Source organism: Monomorium pharaonis, chromosome 10 (assembly GCF_013373865.1).
Source record: "Monomorium pharaonis isolate MP-MQ-018 chromosome 10, ASM1337386v2, whole genome shotgun sequence".
Taxonomy (NCBI): domain Eukaryota; kingdom Metazoa; phylum Arthropoda; class Insecta; order Hymenoptera; family Formicidae; genus Monomorium; species Monomorium pharaonis.
The window spans coordinates 7,194,532-7,222,075 of NC_050476.1; the positions used below are offsets into that span (position 1 = coordinate 7,194,532).

Here is a 27,544-nt window from a genome sequence, read left to right on the forward strand (position 1 = left end):
AAATAAATATTTCTTTGAATCTGGCTTTTTTTTTCTCAGTGTACGCAACAATACATAATCTTGTAGAAGAATTTGAAAATCTTGAATTTCAACAATATTATAGTCTTATTTCAACAATATAATTGTTATTTTAAAAATGTAATTATTTTTATCATTTTATTCTAAGAAAATTATAATCTTTGATTTGAATATACGATATTTTCTATCCAACATGTTTTTCTTTCCATTCAAGAAAATCAACCTTAAATAACAAAAGTATTATTTTCTTGATTAAACTACACAAAATCGTAAAATAAATGTTCATCAAGTAAATTTTTTTGATAACGCAATATAATCTTATTTCAAGATTTTTATTTTGAAACTAAAGAAATTAAATCAGTCAAAATAACAATATTCTTTTTTTGTGCGTGGAGGAACCAAGTCCGTTTATTTCACGCACGCACAATACGTAAGTATGCATGTGTGTGTGTGCGTGCACGGCCCGAAAAAAAGCTCCCGATTAATCCGATGCAAGAAGTAAGCGGTGCGTGGAGAACTCGCGCGAGCGGAGCGTGCTCCGGCGTGTTTGTTCAGCTTGGATTTTTATCCGGCCAATAGCGGTGTGCCTTCACCGAATAACGCGCGGCCATCGTTTGTGCGCGCCGTTCCGTCAGCACGTGAAATTCAACCGCGCCCGCAATTGCGAATTTCACCGGGGCCAACACATACACGCTTTTGCTTACATACGCGCTCCGAATATTACGTTTTTTTATATCGCGCAGGTATAACCGCAGGCTATTTTTTACCTGGAAGCCGTACGGGGTGGCTCGATATTCGCGAAAACGCCGTTACCGCCGCACCGGGAGATCCCGCGATCAAATCGCGAGATATTTTCGCCTGCGAATTTTCAAAGATCAGAAGCGAATTTTCGGAAATAAGAATATGAAACGGATTTCTCGCGTATCACTTGTGCAAACATCGGTTTGCGAGCTTAAACGAGAGCGTCAAATAAAAAGCATTTCTTTTTATTCAGTCTAGTCCACTCGATTTTTTGATCCCTACGTTTTGAAAAAAAGAGAACGAAGTGGAGGGCCCGCGGACAGTTTAGATAGGAGAGCCGCGATACAAATAAACTACTACCCGCAGCTACCCCAGAAACTCCGAAATCTTCTCTCTGAGCCTTTTATCTTTTAATTACGCGGATTTCGCCACCCGTTTAAATTTTCCGCCCGCCTTTCCGACTTGAACCCAATTTTCTCGACACTCGCGCAATTCAATATGGGCAAGAGTCGCCTGCCGTTGAAAATAGTGCCGACGAATCTCTCCCTCGCGCAACATAACAAACTTCCATTATTAAAAATTAAAATTATCGAGGATATTTTTCTCGTAAAGGCGCAGGGATAATAGATATGAAGAGTAACGTGGCAGAAATAAAATCTGGGAATCGTAGGTCCAAACAAATTTGAAGAGAGACGCTAAACCGACACTCACGGTTCAGCCAACGCATTACTTCGACGAAGGAAATAGCGTCTTGAAGGGGAGAATCCGAGAGACGAGGATAAATAAGAGGAACGTGCAAATCTCTGGAGAGCCGAAACGTTCCGCGCGCGATCGATATATCCGAAAGGCTTTTCGGACCGTGGGAAACACAGTGATTCCCGGTCCTCGAGAGAAGGAGGAGGAGGAGGAGCAGCGTGCAGCAGCCCGGATATCGTGATCGTTACGGTGCATCTGAATGCGAGAACCCTCTCGATACGGGTGCAGGGTGAGAGGGGGAAGGGTGTATGTCCGTCTCCCCGTCCGGCTCCTTTCCAGTCCACACCGTGTGTATTCGTCCAGCGAGCGGGCGAGCGAGCGAGCGAGCGAGCTTCCCGTGCGAATTGAAAGTGCTGAAAGTCCCGTCGAGGCGAATTGCCAATTGCTTCGTCGCTCTCAGCCAGGGGCTTACTACGGAATTGGAAAATACCGTGGCGCGGCTCTCTCGAACCGTCTGCCGCGAGACAGGACTGTAGGATTCACTCTAGCGTGTATATACATACGTACATATGCAGGTTGCGGGCTTATATATACAGATACGCGGGATTGTGCTTCGAAGGGATTCCTGGGAAAAGGGTGGTAGGTACGCGTTAACCTGCCAAAAGTTCAATCAGTCTCCCGTGATCCGCGCATTCCTCGGTACGTGAATTCCGAAATCTCGCCGATTGTCCGCGGCTGTGTTGGTCAAGAGATTGTTGAGAGTGCCTTGAATCTCCCGCTGTTTCGTCGAGGATAGCATTTCTCTCTCTCTCTCTCTCTCTATCTCTGGAGAAACGCGCATGTCCATTAATATTTATCGACCTGTCGACTCGTACCTACCCCGTTAATTTCGATCATCAATCCGTTTCGTCCGTCGAACGGCTATGAGGCCGCGATGCTCATTTATAATATAATACGTCTCGCCGGTCTGCGAGTCAATGTTTAACTTTAACGGGCACGTAGAGGGTGGCGATCGACGCGTCAAACCGTCGCGAGCACGCGACGAAATTCGCGCTCGCGGCCAGCTTGGAAAAAACATCGGGTGCGCGACGTCGCGCGTATGCAGGACCGGCTTCACGGTCGGCGGCGGGTCGCGTACTCACGTACGTACGGCGCGTGCACGCAACAGGCGCGCGCGATCAACAGACCGTGACGATGGAGAGCGTGGTCGTCTTCGGCGAGGCGTAGGCATGTATCGACTGGGAATACCTCGATTGTCAAATGCGCAGGGGATCCGTGTGCGAGTTCGCGTCGGGCTTGTGCCGGGCCGCGCAGAAGCTCAGGCCGAAGCACAGCATCAGCAACGCCACCGAGCCGACCAGCAAGTGACTCGACCAGGACACCGAGCACTTCCCTGAAACAGATGGCATCCGTTCATCATCGGCTCGACGATCCCTCCCCCCCCCTTGGCGAAATCTCGACGGCGCCGGTGGTCCGTAGCTATCCTACGGGAATTCCCATGGAGGAATAGCTCGGTCGGCCTAATCGTCGTGCCGAGGTCGAATATAATCATCGCCTGTAATGGCTTAATCAGTGTGCACCGAGCTGGGCTAATAAATTAAGACGGGGTAGATTTCTCCCACGCGCCGTGGAAAAATTAATTTAAAAAAAAAATCCAATTAGGCAAAGGATTACTTAGGGATATAATGGTTGGGTAAAACACACATCACTGAGATTACACGGATTTTTATACCCAGTTTTTTGTTTCTAAAAATAATTATTTTTGTGATGAAAATGCGCAGAGAAAAAGGAGAGAAGTGTTTGCGAGTCTACTTAAACTGATATCGTCATTAATAGTTGTAATTTTACAAAAAAATTTTTTACAGGGTACATGAGGTTGTAATAGGATTAAATATGTCAAGAATATTTTTTGTTTTGGTATCAGAAATCCTTGCTGAGAGAGTATTTAGCGTTAAAATAATAGAAATGTTAATCGCGATAGCGCGACAATTGATATGATATTGGAACATGCAGAACGATCGGTTTTCGACTTTAGATAATTCGAGCCACGCAGCGATTCGATGCGCACTCGTGCTTCTGTCAAAATGAATGAATAAGTTTAATTTTCAACCCGCAAGAGATATCGCTTAACTAACGGCACCGTATTGAAATACATGTGATTCGGCCGTCATCGGCTGTGACGTTGGTTTTGACGTTGGTTTGACCCAGCAGCTCTGTCTATACCCGTAGCACTCACCTGGGATTGCTTGTCACCTGGGCATCGAATAGCACGGATTATGCGTTTCGGTTGGATATTCGATAACCCTCTAAATCCCTATCGAAAAAACGACCGCGTACAATCACGCCCGTGTTCAAAATGTCTTTCTGCTGCTTAATTTTATTGGCAGTTTCGTTGGCGCAAAGTCATCTTTTTGCTCAACGTTTTTTTTTTTTTTTCACCTAAAAATGACGAGATATCCCGATACGGTTTTCGAATTAAAATACAAAATATATAACTTAAGATTATTTTAACGCAATTTGATACAGCTTCAGCAGAATAGATGAATATTTTCTTTCTCAATCGCGCGCAGATAAACTGGACGTAGATTCATCGGAGATGGATTTTGCGTGTATGGATGTAACGTGTGCATCTGCAGTTACGGCAAATCAATAACGAATCATCCTCCGAGTATTGAAAGACAAGTCACAGGATCATATCCGATATCGAATCGCATCGTTACGTGCCGCATTGGGAAATTACGAGAAAACCAGAGACCACGTCCGAGGTCAGCGAGACGTAAATTTGTATGTCCCGCGAAGTTACAAGAGCCATAAGTCTCGACTGATTTACAGTAAAGTCCCGGGGAGAATAACGGTAAATTGTTGAGTGCTCGATAAAACGTTCCGGGAACTTGCCTACGAAAATACGAAAAGTTCCATTACCGATTCCATCCATCGTCGTCGTCATCGTCGTGGTAGTTAGATCTTAAGAGTAATCACGTACAAACACACACGTTCGCAGATTTCGCCGCGCGCCACGTCGGAACAGCAATTTCGCTGAAGACGTCGTTAAACTAGGAAACGAGCAACTAAGGCGCAACTCTCTTCGCGCGCGCGCGCGTGCGAGTCCGTCGAGCACGTTAATTAGTTATCAAATTAAATCGATAATTCGCCCCGCATACCGTCGGAATTAAGTTCCGGCACCATTCCACTCGCATTCCGCGATCCGCATCACGTTTCCGCGTCGTCCCGAAAATGATGTTTCCAGGCCGAGAATACTCACCGAGATTGTAAACGTTGGCCCCCTTCCCGCAGGATTCGCGTACCTCCCGATTATCCCAGCCTATCGGATACATGACCAAGCCGCCGCATATCATCGCTGCTGTAACAAGCAAATGAGAAGGTGGCCTATCAATTTTTTTAATCGCGTCCCTGAATTTCCAGCTATCGTTAAAATGCATCAGTTAATTCCGTTTGCTCGCTCTTCCGTGGCGGTGATAACATTGTCGGGGGGGGGGGGATAATAGGCATCCTCTCTATTGAAAATATTAAAATGGAGGAATGAGGTTCAGGTTGAAGTATTACTTTGTTTGAAGAACGCGACTTTCAGCATTGTCATCAATCACGCGAATTTCGCGATTTCGAATGCATTTTTCTCTTGAGAGAGAAATCAGTATTATAACATTCCCGACTTCATTCCATATCGATCATGTCGCGCGAAGTCTGGGACTGTTATTTTTCGAGAGCGGACCTTGAACGTAGAAAAGGAACAAATCGGGTACAACGAACTAACTTGAAGCGCGTAAATGGAATACGTCAATGTTGGAAGAAGAATGACGTCGCTATGATATCTAGTTTATTTGGGGACAGTTCATTACTTCGCTGCGAAATGCAAATCTCTCGCCGCTCCGTTGGGTTACGCGTCAATTTGACGAGCGGACGGGTCGTCATTTTTGAAGAGATGCGTCATTTTCTCTCTCGTGCTCGATAGAAAAAAAAGGTTCGATGTCCATTTTATTTAATTCAATAATACGTAAAAAATATTTCTCTTCTTCGCGTGGTAACAACAGCACATTAATTGTAATGGCATATTGATGCATCGCTTTTTAATTTAATTTACGAATCGCGAAAAATAGAATACACTTACCAGCAAGCAATTGTAAGGAGCCAAGAATTCTCGTGTGCTTCGGCGTCTTGAGAATATGCGGGAGAAATGATGACGCTGCTGCCAGAAGCATCAGGGCACCGATCACTGCGATCGCGACGCCGATTCCCATCGTGACTGTGCTCGCCTGCCACCAAGCACTCGGTATGTCCCAAAAACTGTAACAAAAATTGCAATCCATATTAAATTTTTTTTTTCCCGATAAATTGATTAAAAATTCTCTAACGCGTTTTATTCTCTAATTATATCTAAATTTGTAATAATTTTTTTTCATATTTGAAAAAGAACATGTAATAATCTAATTTCACTTATCAGAAAATATTTGTAACGTAGATTTATTAAAAGCTTCTTCAATATTTTTCTCATAATATTTTATATGGTCTCCAACATAGAGTCAATATTATGTTACAATTATTTAAAAACGTCACATCACATTGGAGCAAAAGTAACGTTTGGGACGATTCGAGTAACATTGACGCTCCAATTGGCTCACACGTGTTAATTTGCGAATTTGATGAAATAAACTTTATTCATTATTTATATTTATCTTTTTATATTAATTAATAATAACAGTTTATATGACAAAATTAGCGCGGATTTATTGAGTCAATGCCTCAAGCAAAACGAGGGAGTAAATTATATTTTCATATAATTACATCCTGATTTAATAATTCTACGGGAATCAACTGGAACGTGAAATCATTTGGCTATTGCATTTCAATGTACAAATAAAATTTTCACGGCAAGATTAAACAAAGAATTAAGTTAAATTGTATTATTGCATCGCAGAAATTTTTTGATACTTTGAATAGTAAATCTATAACACGATTTCTCAGTTAGTATCTTTGTGTCTCGACTTGAATCTCTTAAACGCAGAAAACATATAATTCACTAATAAAAAATATAATAAACCAATCTTCGTAAACATTGAACGCAAACTTTGCATTCCGTTGAAATTAAAAAAAAATAACGTTGAATATATATATTCCACATGAAGAATTGGCCCTCTGGTGAAACTGCCGATGTCGAAAAATGAAAGAATGACGCGAGTGGATATGGAAGCGAACAGAATGTGACTATGCGGAATATTTTTCGTTCTTTACAAATATTATTCGCTAGAGATATCGTCGCGTAAAATATCATATTATCTGTTTTTAGTTTTCCGAAAGTTTTGATCCGTTAACTACTACCAAACACAATATTTTTCATGGCGTGTATCCTGACGCAAAATACTACAAATATTATTGTTCTTTTGTGCAACGCAAAAAAATAGATTATCAATCGTAGTGAGTGCTCCGAGTGAAGTAAATTTTTCGTTTCTTGTGCATTCTCGTAGGGACTATCGCCCTCTCGACCTACTATTTATTTCGGGCTATGCTAATTCGTACACCTTTTCTGTGTCAGCTAATTTTGTATAAATCCAATTCTCAAAATATTCTCTACACGTATATTGAAATACCGTTGTAATAACTGGAACGGCAACGAATATTTAATAATACAGTGTCATTTGTAATACAAATGATATTTCTGAACGGTTCAAGAAATTATTTTATAAAATAAAATATTCCACGGAAATGAATCATTATCGATAAATTGTATTGACTTCATCGTCGAAACGTGGTAACGTTTATGGAACTATCGAATTGTCCCGATTTGTATAGGTCGGCTATTAACACTTATCGTGCCTGCAGTGCTTGCATTAGAGGGAGAGAAGGGCGAAACGCATTTCGTGTACGTACGATTATGCTATCGGGCGCATTTGGCCAATCGGGAAATTGCTTGTGGTTCAACCAACACTTTCGAAAATCAGATATTGAATCAGCTGTAACGTAGATTAGGTGAGTGTATGTACATTGCGATGGAAAAAAGGGTTGTTAATACGTGGCAAATCGACGCGAAGTGCATTTTGCATATAACGTCAAAAACGTCGATATCAAACGCGCCAGAAATTTGTCAAGATTAAGTTTTCTTTTCAACATTTGTCGGCTATGTCTAATTGACAATGGAAAAATTCGACGAGCGAGCGAAACTTTATTTAGCCGAGCATGCAAATGAAAAAGGAATGAGAAACGTGGAGCGGCTTCGTCGGATGGTGCTGACACTATCTGACCTACATACGAATTTGCGGAAATTAAATCAGAGGTACATACGCGAGATACACATTTTTATATCCTCTTCCGCTGTGAGAGATCTCGTTGGAAAGAGTATAAGCGGAATTAAATCTGTGAATGACTCATTGTCGGCGCTCGTATTTGCCACGTGGTATTCTCGAGAAGTACACGCTTTTTTTTTTTTACCGAGAAATCTTCTGCAGACGAGAGTATTAAGGCAAGTTACAATTTTATTTCCGCTACATTATAATAGTTACATATCTTAACGTGATATTAACGTCGAAATCCGCGCGCTTCAAAACTGATTCGAGAATAAAGCGCGTTAGAGAATAAAGTTGTCTGCTGACGAACATTTTGAAAAAAAAAAAAAATAATAATAGCGTTGCATGCGTGTCAACTTTATTTTTTGTCTTTCCCGCTATTGTATGTGCTCCCGTAAAGTAAGAACAATCTCCATACAAATCCATATTACCACTGACGTCATCAATACGTATAGCTAAACCGATCGTATTGTCTGTTACGGTTCATGTACGGCGCAAAATCGTAATTCTCTTTGCACGTGTTTGTGAAAGACAGCTGACAGACAAAACTCGATTCAGCGATCAAGCGGGATCAAATGAAACTTGAGATAAATCACTATTCCGCGATCATCTGCGAAACACGTTGCAGATTACGCGTGCAACTCCATCAGCGATGCACGGGTGCAGAATGTTAGATCGATTAACGAGTGCACGGAAGAATGAACAAAAAGAAACTTTCATAATTTGTCACGGGTTGTTAGGTCTCTTTTACCGCGTGCGTGTAAACTTTGCGTGTATTTTCGATTGCAGTACCTCTCCATAGTTGGTACGCGTGGATGGTAATTCGGATGTGGAATAAAGTCCAATTTTTGTTTTCAAAAATTTTTATTCGACTCTATGAATTGAATACGGGGAATTCAATCGTTTAATTGCTGACGGTATAACTCGGAAAAAAAAAGACACTTGATTCACAAACACCTTTATATTTTGCGGTCAAAATACAATCCGATTAATCACGTGTTTGCACACCGTTGTCGTGACTATTAGCCTATGTTTATTATTATGATTATTATCGGTGTTATCCCGCAAACAAAGGGACGCCGATTAATTTGCTATTTTGATATTGATGATATTGAAATTATTATGAAAATTTGTTTTCATACATATTTAATGCGTGAATATTCTAATGCAAGTTACATCAAACTTATTATATTTTTAATTATACAATTTAGAGTTGTTTATCGTTTCGAGTACTCTGAAAATATATATAATCGAATGATAACGACATTTAACTCAATATTTTTACACTGGGAATTATTGTGAATTAATTTTTCTGCATTAACTGGCAAACATATTTATTTAGATAAAGCAAATAAGAAATAATCATTTTTGGGGGAGTAAAATTATGATACGCCATGTAATTCTGAATTTCATGCGCATAAAGGAAAAAAGATCGTGTCGGTTTTTCCTTTTCTGCTTCCCTTGCAGCTTTTTATAATTCCCTTTGTTATTAACAGTGCTTTAGTTTCAATTGCCGCGGGGCAACCGCGATTTTTACGACCGCGCGCGCGACAGAACCGACGTAGTTCACGGAGAAAGTTTTTATAGCGCGGTGTGTCTCGTTTTCTCGAGCGATCACGACGTCCGCGTGAAGTATTCCGCGAGGAATTATTTCCCGAATGATACGGGTCACTTGAGCCCGGCCGAAATTATTCGGATTCACATCCGAACTGGAATTAACCCGTCCGTTAACTCTCTGTTTATCTCTTTCTCGCCGAAACTTCAAATATTACGCCCTCGCGTGCGGATTACATGAATGCATGTAATCTTTTTTCACCACGTGCACGGCATAATTTGTATAATTCAAATTCCACGTAACTCACAATAAATGTTTATTTCGAGCAAGCCTGGTAATCCTCATTTATATTAATTAGGTTATACGATATTATATATACCAATTAAATATGAATTAATAAAGAAACATCATATATAAAACATTTCTTTAAACATATATATAAATTTTCCTTTATATCGCTAATATTAAACATATAACATTATTCTGATGATATAATAATAATTCGTGCATTCCGCGTGCTACGAGCTTAATTCGTTAGAATTATATTTTCTTGAATTACGAGAGATCTCGTTAAATCGAGACGATTAAAATCTATGGAAGAGGGACGTTTGATGACGAAATTGTTTCTCCTTTTAGTCAATCGACACAGTGATTCACGAGAGCGAATCGAGCAGATTCACGAACAACTGCTCTACAGAATCTTGAACTCCGTGAGCTTCGTCCCTTCCTGCTCCTTCGAGGATCGTAATCGCAGCTACGTGCTCGCGCCCGCTCGCTTAGATATGGGAATATAGCGGCGTGAGAATACGTACCTGGAGTATCTTGCACACTCGTAAACTATCTCAGGCGTGGCGTTAGGCGTGATTCGCGGGTAGTTGCAACGCCGAAAGGAACTGAAATACGCGTCCGCCTTGTCCAGCAATCGTCCCTGAAATACAAGAGGTACAACAATATAGAAACGCGGTGTTTACGCCGTTGCGATTTAATGTCAGATTTTATTATAAAACTGGAGTAAACTTTGGCGAAATCTTAAGATAGCCAACTTAAAATTATTCTGACGAAAAAGTCAATGAAGATACAATAGAGCTCATAAATATGAAAGAAATTTGCAGACTTAATTTCATCTCTCTTCTAATATAATTTTCCTGAGCTGTTTGTAGAATGGAAGGTAATTGCAGGAATAAGATGAAGGATATTTGAATAAAGTGTAAAGTAGAAACGTTGATGTCAATTTAACGTCATTTGAACGCTGCTGATTCGAGACACGAGAATTCTCGCGTCGCACGAACATGCAACAGCATCCGGCGCAAAAGACTTATGCATGCTATTCATTTATATGCGAAGGCGATGGCACAGCAAGGGAAATTTTCTCCTCTTTCCAACAGATTTTACACGGCGCCAAAGAAACGGAAAATGTCTCGCCGTCCTGTTTGAATGCTTTTGATTGCTTCTCTTAATACGGAAAAAATATAGCGTCTGGCAGAGGAGGTGGTCGTAATAAGCTCGCTTGTCGTTTGCCAAATGCCGTTTTCTTCGAGCACGATCCCTTTTTTTTCGCGTTTGATTCTATTAATAAATTGTAATAAAAGTCTTCGACTAAACTTAACTATTGTACGACTTTATATGTTTTGTTCTTGTCTTAAAAAATTTTATTCCGTATCTGTAAACGAATATATATGTTTTTGAAAGTATATTTATTAATTACTGCAAATAATTTTATTAGAATGTTTTCTATTTAAAAAAAGAATATTTTTTTAAAGTTTATTTTTTAATGAAAAAAAAAGTAAAAACTTAACCGTCAAATGTCAAGCGTTAACTTGGTGCTAAACAAAGTTTTGAAAAAGGTCATGTTAAATATATATTATAGACAAATAATGTACCATTTATAGAAAATTTAGAAGTATATGTAGCATAAAAAATATTAATTTAAATTTATTTTACTAATAATACTTATTTATACAAAAGTGATGTCACAAAATGTGACGTTTAATTTGCAAAACCTATAACTCTATACATATATGTATAAAGAAAAGAAATAAAAATGACGCAAAAAACTTAATGGGTTCTAAAGAGAGACGTCATCCGTTAATTAAACTGATGAAACACTTTGGATAAGATTCTTCAAGAGGGGAATCAACAAGCCTTCTCCCTAGCATTCCTCCGCTATACCGCGAACCGATACATTAATCTTAAACAGTGCAAACGAGCTCTCGGAAACGTCTACAAGATCTCGGAGAAGTGAACTGTAATTTCTCTCACCATCTCCACGAATCTAAAGCCGTAAACGGGTTTGTTAAAGTCTCTGTACGAAGTTAACTGTAGAGAAAATGCACAATAAATTCGGAGCGGAAAAAGTCACGATTTGCTAATCACATAACCGAAAAGCGAGGTGTTATCTTTCGGGAGATAATTTGCGACGTGACATGTAGAATACGAACAATTTGGGTCCGCGAGGCGGGACTTCGTTTGCAAACTAACGTTGAATTTGCGACAACATCGGTCAGGTCAGGTAAAGGCAAGTAGCAGTCACACGAAGTACAAAGTTACCCTACTCGACGATATTCGCCTCATCAACCTCTCTCTACCAAGTTGCCGGTACCCGGAGCGTTCTTGTTTCGTTCAAGAATCTTGTACGCGTAACGAACGTCTCGGTAAGTTTCAAGGACCGAAATTTTGCCTCGCGTCAGAGCCAGGACTTTGTTACACTTGTTGACAATGCCGTAGTGCAATTAGAGCGAAATCATTCAATTGTCTGAGTTACGGTACGCTACAATATAATGCGTTGCTATTCCATTATTGTAATTATTTTTTTTTTTCAACAAACGTTTTTATTAATTTTTTTATTGACGTATTTCAGTTTTCAGAATGATGAATGTTTGAATCCTTAGTCATTTTCCGCCTAACACGGATTTTTTTTTCTCTTCACGTAACTTTCATCGAAGTAAAAATTTTTCTTTAATTTGCTCTCTCAACTTTACCAAGCTACCAATTTCGTTGCAATACGTAACGGACATCTGTGTATTAAGACGTTTGCACAGTAGAACTAATGTTTCAGTTTCATTCGTTCGCTCGTGGTTTGGAACGAAGAATCCGATTACTATCGCCGCTCTACGATCCATCTTGTCGGACGACTCGAGCTCGTTCGATTTCTCACCTTTTCTTTGCCGCCCTCCTCCACCTCTTATTTCTCTAGCTTCGCTGCTTTTCTTATTTCAAAGTTGTTCTTTTCTCCGCCATTCTTCGCTTCTGTATTTCGCTTCTTTGTCGCAAACTCCGACGCTATTCATCTCTCCGATTTTACATCTTGCGCACGAACGGACGAGTGCGAGAATGAAACGTAAATAGCTAGTAACGAAATAGCCGCGAATAATGTTGCACTCTTATCTTAAGATTAAAGCTCGCGAAGGTGCAAAGGCGCTTTAATACTCTTTTAATAACCTTTAATCCGCATTCCGACGGGGGGGCATGGTCGCATTCCCGACTCTCAGCTAATTTATTGAGAAATATATCGATACACGTATAATCGGATTACACTTAACTACGCGGAATTAAGAATTAATGGGAACGGCCATTGGAGATTGCAAACGTTGCTCGCAACTCGACCTCGGCGAGCCTTGAAATTCGAATTTGCGAGTTTTAAATGCCTGATCATCTAATGAATGGTTCGAGGAATGATAAATGGACTACCACTTGAATACTCGAATACGCGTGCAAGAAGCACAACGTAAGAAGCAACGTAAGAAAAATATACAAATTCCGTTCTCCCGTGAATTATAACTTTAACGCTGCATATCCTGCTAGCGTAATACATTACGATGATTCATTAGTCGGCAAATTATCTGTGCTTTATTGAAATCGTGAAACGTTCATATCGTTTAAGAATGCAATATCAGTTGAAAGTTATTAAAAAATTTTAGGCTTTTCTTAAATTTGTTTTTTTTTCTAATCACTGACAAATTAATTTAATCGTGAATCCGATTTTTTATTCTAAAATTCTAGTTGCAGAGAATAAAGCAATAAATAATTTCGACTTACAAAGATTTAAGCAGCATAAAATGATTAAGTATTGATACAGTTTAAACAAACTTTCAAACGAGTAAGTAGGTTCGAATGAACTATAACACGAATATTAATTAATTTTATTAGTAAAAGGTTTGATTTATTTCGTAATGCTTTCTCGTTAAATTTCCAAATAAGCATTACAAAATATAATTTGACATTTTGAAGCGTGACACGCATATCTTTAAGCTCACGAAATTATTGACATCGACACTTTAGTAGCCAAACATGCAAATTTCGTCGGTTTTTATCGCGGCGCCTATTAAATCGTCTTACGATCGTAAAGAAATTGTCGTAGTCATCAAAATCGTCGATACGAGGTCCTCCGACGATAAGCGAAAAGGCGAAAACGATTTTCTCCATATCTGCACGTCGTTATCGTCATGTTCACGCGGAGATATGAAATCCTTTACATGTATGTATATGCGGAGATACGAATAGAAGTTCTGAAGATGCGAGGAGATCGTACGAAATTCCGAATGACCCTTCAGCGACGTCGCAAAAACGCGAGGAACGATGTCGTACAGTTTTACAGCGATGAAAATAGCAATAGCCACGGCGAACTTTCACGCGCGATAAGCATAGTTCTAAAAGTTACCAGTCATCAGCTGAAAGTTATCGATCATTTTATACTCGTTCGCCAGTCGTGCGGTGCACAGCGTATCAGGGTATCGAGCCGTAAATCATCGCCGAGCTAATTCACTTGTGATCGGTAATAATGCTATTTTATCGTATCCGATTGGACGTGTTGCTTTCGCATTTATCGATGTCCTGCTTTATCGTCCCATTAACGTCGCACTTTAACGACCGCCAAATATTGGAGCGCCGGAATAATGTATCGCGGGAGAAAGGGAGGAAAAGCGTTATCGATAATTTAATATATTTAAAAAAATATATTCAGTGCTGATTTGTGCGAATGTAAAACAAAAAGAAAACAAGAAGCAAAGGGAACACGACTTCCGTGACTCGCGATTTAAGCCGCTGCGATATCTTTAAAAAGCGCCCCAACGCGGAGAGGGGAGGGTACTTTTGAAAGATGAGTTTCGGTATTTTCGTGACGTATAACGCAATTAAAAGCGATCGCTCACCTGAATCCAGTAAGGCAGGTAAAAGCCGGAGCACGCGAGGATCGAGGCCACGGTGGACAGAGTAGCCCACAGCACGCACAGCACTGTCATCTCATCGGTTTAGGAGAGTGCGTCTTTCTCCCTCACGCATCGCAGTTCATCCTCCATCCGTGCATAATTGTAGGGAGACCAACCCCTCTAAGCGGCGTCAGGATCGAACGAACCTTCGACGCACAACCGCGGGGCGGGGGAGATCGTTACCTGGACACGATCGTGGACAGTCGATCCTCGACAGCGGCTCTCGACACCGTTGACCCTCGTCGCTGTTAAATCGCCCCTCTCTTTACGTCATGGCTGGCAAAAGGCGCCGATCGATCGTGCGAGTGACATTTATTAGGGTATTGATGTTCCTGTCGCGGCTTGTTTGACACTCGCGGGGGGGAGGGGGGGGGGGAGGCGTTAATTTCGGATCGATCGACCTCCTTCTAATCGCGGATCGGGACGTGCCTGGCGGCGCGTTCTCTCTCCTCGGGTTCGTGCACCCCCGTGTGCTTTAATCATTCCCTCTTAATCATCCGGCCCTCGTCGTCGTTTTTCCGTATGTAGCTCCCCGCCAATGAGGGGCCGCGCGCGAAGCCGTTAATTCAGCTTCCGCGAGGAATTACTACTCTCGTAAAACGCGACCGAGGTGTCGCTCAGAATACCGCTTCCTCGAAATGAGCCGCGCGGTTAATTCCCGCACCCGGGGGAGCGTGCCCCGCGCCGCGAGATTCGCGCCGAGTGACGACGAAGTTGGGTTGTGGCAATTTTTCATTGACGCCTGGGGAAACTGATAAAGGAAAAATTAGCCTTCCGGACGGCGCGGTTCGTCCGCTGCTTCGAGCTCTCCGTTTCCACACAACTGCTGTATTCACATTCAAGAAGTTTATTATCTCATTGAACTTATCAACACCGCCTATCGATGATCCTCTTTCGCACGTCCCAGATTTTTTTCCGAAGTCACCACATTAAATCTGGCTAATTATTCGAAACTCTTAATTAAAAAAAAAAAAGAAAGAAAGAAACATCTGACAGAGGAACGAGTAACGTGCAGGTTGCATCCTTTGTTTTTCTTTTCAGCGTCGCGTTGCTAATTCACCGGGGGTCCACCAGAGAGTTTTCCATCAAGAATCCACTCGTGGGCTCGGAGTTCTCGCCAAGATGATACCTCGTTGCCAGACGCTTCCTCGTCTCTCCTCGCAGTTAATTATAGCCTCGACCACTGTTGCGGCTTCACTACCCACGCCGCGGCGCTCGTTCTCCGCCACGTTCCCGGTAAGCGAGGCATTTGTATAAAGCAAAGTATTCTCATCGTCCGAGGCGGTTCATCTCACGTCCGCGGCGCGAAAGGGATCCTCGAGGAAATCACGAGGCGGGAGATCGCGCGGCGGATGAAATTAAATTTCAAGACACTCGACGACACTCAACAACTTTCCCGAGCGAACGGAAAACGGAGACGACCGACGACGAAAGAATGTAACGTGCGCAAATGTTATCCGACGTTGCCGCTGTCGTCGCCGTCGTCGTCGTCGTCGTCGTCGTCGTCGCCGCCGCCGTCGTCCGTCGTCGTCGTCGTCGCGCACGGCGCCGCTTCGTGGCTGCGACTGAACGGTTCCGTTCTCCACACTCGGTGTGGCGTTCCTCCTCTCTTCGCGCTTCTCTCCTGCCCACCCGCGCCTGTTCGTGCCACGCTGCGCCGCGCCGCGACCGCACCGTGTGGGAGGACCGAGGGCGCCCCGGCGACGCACCAGCATCCCGCTCTTGGACATCTGGCGAGCACACGCCGTGCCGTGCACGCGTCGAGGACGGCGACCGCGGATGCACGGGGTTACACGGCGCAACGGACGTGTGCGTGCGCAACGCAACACGTGTACGAATCATCCTGCCCGCGTACCCCATATGTTAATAGGAGGTCAAATAATCGCGGTACGTTCTCCAACTCTTTCTCCCCCTCCCCCTCCCCCCGTCCCCTTGCCACCCGTTAATCGTCGTTGTTTAAAGTTTCCGGCAGTGATAGGTACAATGTCGATGAAAGACGTGAAAGATGTAGGACACGATTAGGATATATCATCTTATCACCTCGTCTCCATACATTAGAACGACAATAGGAAAACCTCATTGTTCTCTCCTCACCGATATTTGATATTAATTTTTTTTGTATTATTTTCTTCCTCTTTTTTTCAACCTGTACCGCCACGATCGATACAGTGACGGACGGACTCTAATGGTGTCCCTGATGTATCGGTTTAGGAATGAAGGGCTCGACGCTTCGGTTATCACGGCTAGACCAAAATAATTGAGGGCTTATATATACTGTCCACGTACACTATCATTACTCGTTAATAATATTGCGACATATTGTTTAATGTAACAGACTATTCAATTACTGCAGATTGCTACAGAGTGTCTCAAAATTGTCCAAAATGCTTTTGATAACAGGTTCTTTAATCAATTTAAAATTAAATTTAAAATCAAATTAAAATCAAAAATTTATCTATAGTAAATATATCAATACATTAATAATTATCTAATTATAAATAAAATTTCACGAATGAAACTTTGGGGAGACAAATATTAGGAAAATAGAAAATTTTATTTACAATTTATAATGTGATTATAAAGATAATTGAAAAGTTGCAGTTAATGTTTTTTTTTTTTTTCCTAAAAGGATAACACGATAAAAAGTTGTAACAACAGGACAGTCGGTGATTTTTCAGACACCCTATATATGATACCACAATTTATCATTAATCCTATTAGCTTACAGTTATTGTTAGAAACAATAGCACGGCAAACAGAAATTGAATGGATAACCTAACAATAAGACAGTTCTTGATAACGTAAACTTGACATGAATTCAGAGATGATAATACAAGAATGGTTTGTCGGTAAATCAGAAACATTTGCTTTTGTCACAGAAATTCTTTGTACTTGAAACACGGAATTGGCACGTAATCTGCTAATGAAATTGTTGTATGTCCCAATTCTATTGATACGAGGCCTTAATGCACAGCAGAGTCGCCACAAAGCCCCCTAGGTCGGAACTGACAATGCGTGTGATCTGCCCCATGCATCGAGCCTTTAGAAATTCGAGAAATCTCATTGGTTTAGCGGTGGTTGGTTAGCGTCCGACTGGTAAAGCCCAAATGCCTCGAACAATCAAAGCGTCATTTGAAAATATAAAACTAAAGAAGCGCGTTATGCCTTACGTAATGGAGGAATATTCTTTAATTATTTCTCTTGTAATTTAAATCTATGTAATAATATCTCTTTGATGTATTTTCATTATTATGTATTCATACTCGTCTTATCGTGCAGATCGCTCGTTTGATAAATCCACCACCGCATTGTTGTTCCGGCCAGATCTGCTTCACGTCCATTGTGGGGAACCTCGTTAACATTTCCATCATCCATCATCGACATAGAGATGCTCTTGGTCGTTCCCGCCGGCTATCGAACGCGGATGGTTCCGTTTCGGTATCGGTTATCATTCGCATTAGGAAAATGAGCCATCAGTTTTTCTCTGTGAGCACGGGACAGCGACAAATACAAGAAAAAGACAAAATCGCGAGATAAGAAAAAAAAAACCAAGACTGAGAAAAAAGCATGATTTTAAAAAATCGGAAATGAACAAATTAATATCTCGTGACGAATCTACGATTTGTAATTTCGTTTGGCGCGATACCAGACTTTCTATTTTCTCTAGATTATAATCAGTGGTATACTTACAACTTGTTAATCTGTGAAATAAATACACTGATCTTTTAGTGATTACACACTAATTCTGAAGTAAATATCACAAAACGCCAGTGGATACTCACTAATTATTACAGTTATAAGTATATTACTGCAAATTAGTGAAAATACACTGTTTGGAATTTAAGAAAGTTCTGTTGTATGGAAGAAGAAGAGAGCGCGACTCTTTCGTTCACCGTTGAAGCTTTCGATACGCGTGTACGCGTCCGTGCGTTGCGTGAAGGTATAAGTTCAAATTGAGGCGATTCGATCCGCCGCCTAGAACCAATAGACGGATTCGAGTACGGTAGGGTCTCATTGCGGTGTAAATTTCATCGAGTTTTATGGCCGGCGGTTTAACGCGCGTCGCTGCGAAATATCGTTTGCGTAAGTACAGTTTTATGCGCTGCTTCACCGTCCGGTTACACCGCATTATGCCGGCTATAATACCGTTGCAACAATAATTTTAATCCGCCGGCACCGTGACGGCTTGCGACCCGGCAGCATTTTGTACATTTCGAGTACTGTGACCGATGGGCGTTCGGAGGAAAATCAAAGCGGAAAAAGCGGCGAATAAAACGCTGAAATTCTCGCTGAAAACGGAGAGCAGCTCCTTCTCTACGACATCATCGCGCGGATCCGGGGTTCCCCATCGCCGAACAAGAAAAGCGCTATCCCCTCAAACAGATTATGAGTCCTGGATTTATTTTTACGACCGGCCAGATCCTAGCGCACTTGTCTCTCTCTCTCTCTCTCTCTCTCTTTCTCTCTCTTTATATGTCGAGAAGGAACGCAGGAGAGGAACTGATACCGGCTTGACTCGATGGCAGTGCTTTGAATCATGACACCGTAAAATATATAGCGGTGCTTTTTATAGAAAGCGACGCGAGCGAAAATAATCATCGCCGAGCGTTGCTCCGACGATCGAGGAAGAGAATCACGCTCTCGATCACCCTTCTCCTCAAGTGTCACGGACGTCGGGGAACGTCGCTCCGTCCGATGCATGACGCTGGGATTGGTTTAATGCGCGTTTTCAGTTGTATCGTAAACCGCGGCTGATTACCCGGGAAATTGAGATACATACAGTACGCGTGACGTCCTTCCTCTTCCTCCGTCCGCGCTCTTATCTCTCCCTCTATTTGCCCGGGTAATGAGCTTCCCGCCGCTGCATCGTCACCGCTTAACGTTACCGTCGAGTGTGCCAACTCCACGGATACTTCCCCGCCCGTGCAAATACAGCGTGCATGAAAAATAACGGCGGTTATCGGCCCCCGCGATCGCGGGAGGGGTTGAACACGTTCCAGACAAATTATGTATCGCTAGGATCAAGGACAGACTTTTAAAAGAGAAAGAGAGAGAGAGAGAGAGAGATGATTTATCGGATAGCGACCTCGCTTCCGGCTGTTACGATGCGTCAAACGAAGTGCTGCAGGCAAATTGCGCGCGAATCCTTTCTCTCCCTTTCCTCCTCTATCTTCCACGATGAAAAAGATCTTACAAAAAGAAGATCGAGTTCAGAATATATAGCGGCTGCCGGTCTCTTCGCCGGATCGAGAAAAGAGCCTTATCTCCGTGCGCGCGGCCGCGATGCCGGGCTGTTGAATAAATACGGCCGATTCGATCTGCCATCGATGAACTTTACAATTCGTTCGGATCGGCCAGCGATTCGGACCTCTTTACTTGCCGTAAAATGCGAAGACGTGGGATTGGAGGAACGGTGAAAGGGGACGACGATAGAGTGTGAAAATGTCGCCGAGTTCTGCAGTATTAAATTCAATGTAAGAATATTTGTAGGAAAGCAGTGGGGCCCCAGGAACGGATATACATTTCAAATTTACGAATATTGCAGCGTATGCTAGCAAGAACTCGTCGCTCTTGTTACATAACATTCATACGATATGAAGGCAAACTCCCGCGCTCATATTTCACGTAGTATTATACAAATAGTTCGCGTTTTATGTGACGGATCGGCGTAATAGCGAGGGCTCCGCAAAAAGGCAGCGGTTACGGAATCGCGTACATGGAAAACCCACGCTGTCCTCTAGCACACACACACACACACACACACACACATACACACACGGGGAAACGAGCGAATCCCTTCCTTCTCTCTCGGTCGAATTAATCGTTCCACCGGAAAGAATTCATTTCCCCGTAGGCGTCTAATTACGTGCTTTTTCTCGATCGTCCTGCGCACCATCCGATTTATCTGTCGCCATCGGACGCGGCGGAAAGAGAAAGAAAGAGTGAGATCCACGTGTTCACATCCCGATGGAGAATCAATTAACATGGTGGCTTACTAGTGAAACGAATGTTGCGTGGGAAAAAAACCACGCCGAATTTACCAGGAGAAATATCTCAGAGAAGTTTTTCGAGAGCGAGAAAATTATTTTTAGTTACATGTTTTTTTTTTTAACCGAAAAATTGAAATTGTCGGAATAAATGTTTCTGCGAATTAGCGTTACCGCATGCTGTTGCCCGTCCAGTCTTCATCGTCGAGTACAGTTTGGTAGTGCTTAGATATGTTGTTCTCGACGAGTTTTTCTAACGTAGCCTTGAAAAATAATGGTGACCACATGGCCCCAGCATGGTACGCTTGTTTTTGGGATAAAGTTTGTTTTCCTTTTTTTTTCCTACAGCTTCTAGAGCTTGGCTGAATTCACTCCTAAAGAAGGCACGAGATCGACAGTCGAATCTATCGGAACGTTGTCACCGTTTGTTCGCGATGCTGATTGGTTCTCAAGTTGCGTTAACTTCGTGAGAAACTATCATTGCGGAGTTAGCAAATAATAATTCGTATAGATCGTTATCTATACAATTATCATTGCAATTTATTTTTACAAAGTAGAAAATAAAATGCCAAATAGCGCGCGCCTATTGTGTTTATCGCTCGGAAATAAATTGCCTGTATCCAGAAAATTTTCCAGACAGAATACGTAACGAAATTGTGATCGAATTGTATTTAGAATCATGCCAATATGTTATTTAAATAACTGCTCGCGTAAATCAGGAGTCCAGAAGTTAGACAGTTTAGTCTCATGCGGACTGTAACAAAGATAGAGTGTTTGCCAGTTAATAAAGGTAGCAAATAGTTGTGTGGAGTCTGCAGCAGCGTTACTATTGAGTACTTAAGTGACGGGAATCCAACTTGAGCCGACGTTCGGGGTCAGACCTGACGACGGCGCCGGCGTCGGCGTCGGCGTCGGTTTCGCCGTCAGTTCCGACGTAGATGACGTAGACGTCAGATGGGTAGCATGCTAATGAACTCGCTTACCAGCGTGGAACTTATAGCAGTTTGCTAGGGGCACTTTAATCAAAGAGCAACGGGCAATTACAATCATTCCTGGCATCTCCCGTCTGATCGTCTCACTTCAATTCGCCTTGAGCGTAAAAAAATTACGGTAAAAAAAAAATTGGTGTTCATCAAACGAATATTCACGTCACGTGAATATCTTGGGAAGCTTGAGTGATATAAAATGATGGGATACAGAATATTTTGGCAGGCATTTTATTAGCAGGAAAATAAAGTCACTTCGACGAGGCATAAACTTGCGATTTTTTAAGGATCCTTATTATATTATTTTCTTATCGACGGTCGCAAGTTCTGCTGCTTTTATTTTTAATGTCGGACGGACGCGAAATAATTTGCAAGCTATCGCAAGTGGCGTGTAACGCGATTAAAATTGACATAAATTAGTTGTGACATGATTCGCGAATGCGTCTTCGTCTCGGTGATCGTCTCGCTTGTGAACAACAAAGAGAAAGACGGAACGCGAAAGGACGAGCGTGGCATGTAGATAAACGCAGAGCTGGCTGAAACTTACGTGACAATTTGAATATATCAAACTAATCGCCGTCCAGCAATAGAGGGACGCATCGTGCATGCACACGTGTACGCGCGCGTACGTACTTATACGCGTTACACTTTGATTGTGTTCGATTCTCGATAGCCAGACGGAGTCTGGCGAATACGTGAGCGAAATTTCGAGCTGTAACGACCCGAAACTTTCTCGAGATTGACGCGTTTTAGCCCCGGTGCGTCAAGTCGCCGCTAACTCTCGTATCCATGCATGTCCATAAACTGGTTTCCTATCCGTTGGTCAAATTCGAATTAAAGTTCGCGTGCCCGCACGAGCGCCATACCGGACAGATACATCATCCATTTAACGCACTTGTCTAAATTTTCGACATGGGAAATTATCGCTTATAATGTTGACCGGTTATAAATGATTGGTGTTCCTTTGTTGAAAATTGATTAAAAGCGCCTATGTAAAATCTAAAATTAAAGTAGTGTAATAGTACATAATTTAAAGTAATACGCGATCAAACGGATATTTCGTAACTTTATGTTACGTTTTCAAATATCCGTTTTCTACGTATATATTCGCTGTTAAAACAAATTTCCCAGCTCTCCGTTTTAATGCTGCGCTTTTATTAATATGTCACAATTACTCTGTTCAGTTTTATTACTCTTTGTAAGCGGTTTTTACTCCCGTGCATTCGGGATTTATACAGATACATATATTCCACTCTTATGTAACAATTAAAAATGATATATATTTTTTCTTCCGCCTCGTGCGTTGCACGTTTATTCCAGGTCTCTTAAAGATTGTAGAAATTTAGAGAAATATAAGTGCGCCAGAATTTTATTGTTACTCGCGCGTGATCCTTACTTTTAACTTCTAAATTATAACTTATTTTAATTGTACATTCTCTAATCGGAAAAAAATCGGAGAAAACGCAAGTTTGGATAAAAAAAATGTAAATTATGCTTGTTTCATCTTGGAACGTTTCAGAAATGAACGAGTTATACCTCGAAACAGCTCGATCGTGCCGCGCCGAGGGCAAACATCCCCCGGAATTGCACCTCGCGCCCTGTGCCTCTCCTCAGATGAGGCGGCAATAAAAATATTGTTTACGACAGGAATAAAACCTAACACCTCGCTTCCACTTCCTTCCGTCGCGGCCTCCCGCGCTTCGCCGTGCGAGAACCGTCGAATAAAAAGCGCCGACGAGGGTGGAAAAAAAAAATACGTAGGAATGCGAGAAAACGTCGCTTACCGCGCGCATTTTCGCGCATCGTAACGCAGACGGCCGCGCGCGCGCGCGCGCGGGTATATAGAATGAAATGAAATGAGATGAGACGGAGATGAGATAGAACGAAACGAGATAAAATGAAACGAAATGAAACGGGAGCGGCGAAGTTAGCGGGCCGAGCGAGATGAGATGAAACGTGGGCGAAATTTGTGGGACGGTGATACGACACGAGGCAATGCACGCTCTCTCATAATGCCCGCTGGCAGCCGCGATCACGTTTACGCGCCACGCAAAATACTGCTGTTAATTTGAATAAAGTTTTATCGAGTATCCGACCTCCTAAAATTTTTCAGGCTGACCGTCTAAATTTCTGAGAGAAATTTAGACGGAAAACCTGCACCGAGAGAAACGTTGGACAAACTTTGCTTGATATGTCACTAATGAAACAACATCGTTGCGTTAATTAAAAGGTTTGATTGTTTAATTAAAATGTCTTGTTAAGGCGACTCTAACAAAATTTTGCAATTAACATAACGCTATTATTTTTTTAGTCAAATATCAACGAAACTTTGTTTACTAGTACAAAACATTTCCCTCGGTGCGATATTAGAGTCCTTCTCGTCTCGTTTCCCTTTTGGAAAACGGAACCGCACATTGGATTCGCGTCATCGTGTACGTTCTTTCCTGCGTATTTGTTTACGTAAAGAACGCATTAGGAGTGTATTGAAACAGTATCAGAAGTATCAAAAGTATTAAGATCAATTGCACGACTTCAACATAGTTTTTATTTAGAATTTCGAAATGAAAGTACGCCCGCGAGGATACCATTCACTCGGATTGGATCCAGTTAGAATAGACTATTGAAAGTACCATTAGTTCAGATTGGAAGTTTCTGGATTAGATATCCGGATACGCGAGCGGATAACATGATACACGTGGAAACGCGATATAGAAGGAACGAACGGGAATTATTGACGCGGCAATAACTCGGGAACACTAAAAGGTCATGAATGTTTAACGAAATGCGGATATTCGGCGGGGCGGGGACCGGGGGTGGGGGGGGAGGGGGGGTTCGACTATTGCTTATTCCGCGATGAAACTGCCGACTTTTGCGGGGCGCGTTTTGATTTTACACCTGCACGTTCGGATATACGAATGGCGGCGGATCTCTGTTTTTTTTTTTTTTGCACTGCCAGTTCTCCAGCAGCGCGGGAGAACGGAAAATTTCGACTGCAATCGCACGGAGGCGCGAATATATAACAGCGGATATACGCGCGATCCTCTTGTCTACCCGTGTGGCATGACCGCGATGCCATGCCGCCCGTGCGCCTGCCACGCCTCGCTCGTCGACTTTTTCCCGCAAAGTTCGTCGGGGAGTTAAAAGATATTGCCGCGGCCGTCTGGTAGTGAAAATAACGAGGGGATGCTTTTGCAGTAAATAATTTGCATACGCCGCGCCGGCGAAGGAAAAAGAAAAAGCCATGAAAAACGCGTAACGTCGCTCACGCATAAAAGAGTCATCGTCCACGCGCCGGATTATGCATTGATAACATTAATTACGTATAAGTGGATTTCAAATTTATAACGTTTTTATGAAATCCCTTGCGGGAGATTGAATTGAAATAACGGAATAGTAAAATTGTACGAATTCCGCGCGATGTCATGCGCACTATGCGTTACGCCAAAGGTAATACGCGCGCCATTCCCTTGAATTTCTCATACACTTGGGCACAACGGTGCGTGTAAAAAAAAAAAAAAAAAAAAAAGTATCGAGTGCAGCGCGGCGCGCTTTGTTACGCTGCCCTTTGTGCTCTCAACAATGATTCTATCTCGAATAACACTGACGATTTTCGATTTATTGTACGCTTCATTACCAATTAAACCGCTTTTCGCAACTGTATCCTCTTATGGCGATACCAGTGAACTCGGCCGACGTACCCGTAGCCGGGATAGCGGTCTGTAGTTACGACGAGACGTAACGACCGACATCGCCCGCGGACTCTCGACGCCGCGCGCGTCCGTTACGAAAATATTTAATATTAAATTAAATTGGAAATTTGCGAAGGTATATAAAGTTCGCGCAAGGGGACGCGGCATTACGCGGTAGCTTTATGAATGTTTAATGACATTAGAATATTCACGGTGCCACGCTGCCACCGCGCCGGACCGCGTCGGGATTTCCACATTACGTATTTCGCGATAAAACTTCGCCTCGCGTCACAACCCCCGCCGCCCTCTTGGCCGCGTCCAACTTTCGAGGAGCATTAATTTCACGCCTCGGCCAGATACGGCCGAATGGTCGGCGGCGTCTCGCGGCGTGTCGTTTTTGCGACCAGCCCGCTGCTCCAGTAGATGTACGAAAATCCGTCGCAAATCCGTTCACCAGTCACCCCCTTCGGCGCCGTGAAATTTCGTCGAAACACCGGCGACGCGGCAATGCTTTAGTATTATTGTGTCGTTGCGTGCAGGAATTTCCATGCTTGAAAAATGAAGCGCAAACGTCAAATGCTTATATTGGTTTTTATTTTTCTTCGTGTACATCATGTACGCCAACGTAATTATTCTTCTTTCGAGAGTCAGAACAATTCATTATTAATGATAATAATTTTCAGAATTATTACGTACTCGCAAATTAAAGCGAGAATTTATTAATAATTCCGTCAGCGTTCTAACGTTCTTTGTTTCATTATTCATTTTAATATATTTTTACATTTAATAATTTAAATAGAACTTAACCGATAGGTGCATTATGAAAGTAGTAATAAACAAATTTTATTTAATTTTGATAATAATTTAAATGTTTCTTTAGTAATATTTACCGGCACGTACACAATTACTGCTTTTTATTTCATTTTATCAGTATTTTACATAGCGTTGCATCGCGACAACCAACAAATCATAAAAAATTAATCGAGAAAGAACTCCATGTGTGATTGTTCGCGGTTTGCATAGCTCGTTTTCAATACCAATAAAATTTGTCGAGTGAGATAAATAGAATAAGAGGCGTGAAGAGTGAACCCGCATCGTAAAAAAGAAAAAAAATTTATTAGGCGTCTACAGCGAATTTTTATGAGTCACAGAAATATGGATCTATGAGCGCAGAAGAGCGGCAAGAGAAATGCTGAAATATTTCTGACGGGGAAGGGGAGGGAGGTAATTGATAATTAAATATATCAAATAAAATAATGGAAATAAAATTGTGAAATCAGCATATCTATCGCGCCAGAATTAAAGTATATATATATATATACCAACATGCTTGACGTTAAATATGAACATTGCTGTAATACCGTTTTTCGTGTTTCTATATCGCTTTAAAGAAACACAGAATCTGGTTCTGCATGTCGACGAAACTGTAAGTAGCAATTTTTGTATGAACTCGATTTTGCAAGGTAATGTTAAACCGGCGAACTTTCGCTATTGAGCTAGTACTATCGGGATCGAAGTATCGCATCTCACTATCGAATATACCAGACTATTGAAGTTTCCTCGTAACTTGACATGAACTTCTAATTTTATTGTTCTTTGAGATTAGACCGTATAATACGATTAAGTTGTACGCGATCCATTTAACTGGTTTATATCGCATTCTCATACTAGAATACTTAACGTCACGCTACACCGGCAAATATTACGTATTATACATAGTTATTTATTCAGCTTGTTTAGTATTTTGTGCAAACGTACGTTAAATCAATAATGCCGATTCGTCAAAAAAAAAAAAAAAAGATCCCATATATCTAAATACATGCACGTGCACGTTTTATTATGCAACGCATAAATTTTATTATACAACGTATCGAAATCTATAGCAAATATTTGCAAAAATACAGTGCGCGAGCTGTCGCGCGACAAAAGCAGATAGAGAGCGTAAATAAATGTAATAAAATATCCGCACACCACGGGGGCCCGACGGCCGCAACGTTATGACAATGGTGTAATGATATTTTTAATTTTTATGCCGGCGTTATTTTCGAGAATTATTTTACGTCGTATTTTTCGCCGCGTTTCAAATATGCTAAAATGTAACCCGCCCTTCTTCCCTTCGGAGAGATTTCGAGTCAACGTGGCGCGCGCGCCTTATCCGCCGTGGGGAATCCTGGATAAAATCCTGACGTCGTCATCGTAACCAGCGTCCTCATTGCCGGCCACCCAAAAGAGAGAAAGAGAGAAAGGGAGAGATCGTGATCAGCGTCATAATATTGTCTCGCGCGTGTCACCAGGACGCGGCCTCGCAGCTTTTAATGTCCAATTATCAGTCCACCCCGAAATGATTTCGCGCTCCACTCGCGCCCTTAGCT

General features: G+C 42.1%; 2 protein-coding genes across 7 annotated transcripts in view; one reads left to right on the top strand and one right to left on the bottom strand.

Annotated features, from left to right (window-relative positions):
• Window positions 1-393: 393 nt before the first annotated feature.
• Window positions 394-16,063, bottom strand: LOC105830615 (LHFPL tetraspan subfamily member 6 protein). 5 transcript variants are annotated; one of them, XM_012670035.3, is made up of 5 exons: window positions 14,454-16,043; window positions 10,119-10,234; window positions 5,582-5,757; window positions 4,718-4,816; window positions 394-2,848 (listed from the first exon to the last, which is right to left on the bottom strand). In XM_012670035.3, the coding sequence occupies exons 1-5, from the start codon at window positions 14,541-14,543 to the stop codon at window positions 2,712-2,714; spliced, it is 618 nt and encodes a 205-aa protein (XP_012525489.1). In that variant the 5' UTR covers window positions 14,544-16,043; the 3' UTR covers window positions 394-2,711. The 5 variants fall into 5 exon arrangements, with proteins under 5 accessions (XP_012525489.1, XP_036149184.1, XP_036149183.1 ...); XM_036293291.1 differs by lacking the exon at window positions 394-2,848 and adding an exon at window positions 3,200-3,708 and having other exon boundaries at window positions 14,454-16,052; XM_036293290.1 differs by lacking the exon at window positions 394-2,848 and adding an exon at window positions 3,877-4,350 and having other exon boundaries at window positions 4,718-4,813; window positions 14,454-16,063.
• LOC114255352 overlaps window positions 15,827-27,544 on the top strand; it is a 33,123-nt gene continuing 21,405 nt past the window's right edge. For both annotated transcript variants that reach the window (XM_036293288.1, XM_036293289.1), the window contains exon 1: window positions 15,827-16,397. In XM_036293288.1, the coding sequence (XP_036149181.1) occupies window positions 15,863-16,397 (535 nt within the window). In that variant the 5' untranslated portion in view covers window positions 15,827-15,862. The remainder of the gene's footprint in view (window positions 16,398-27,544) is intronic.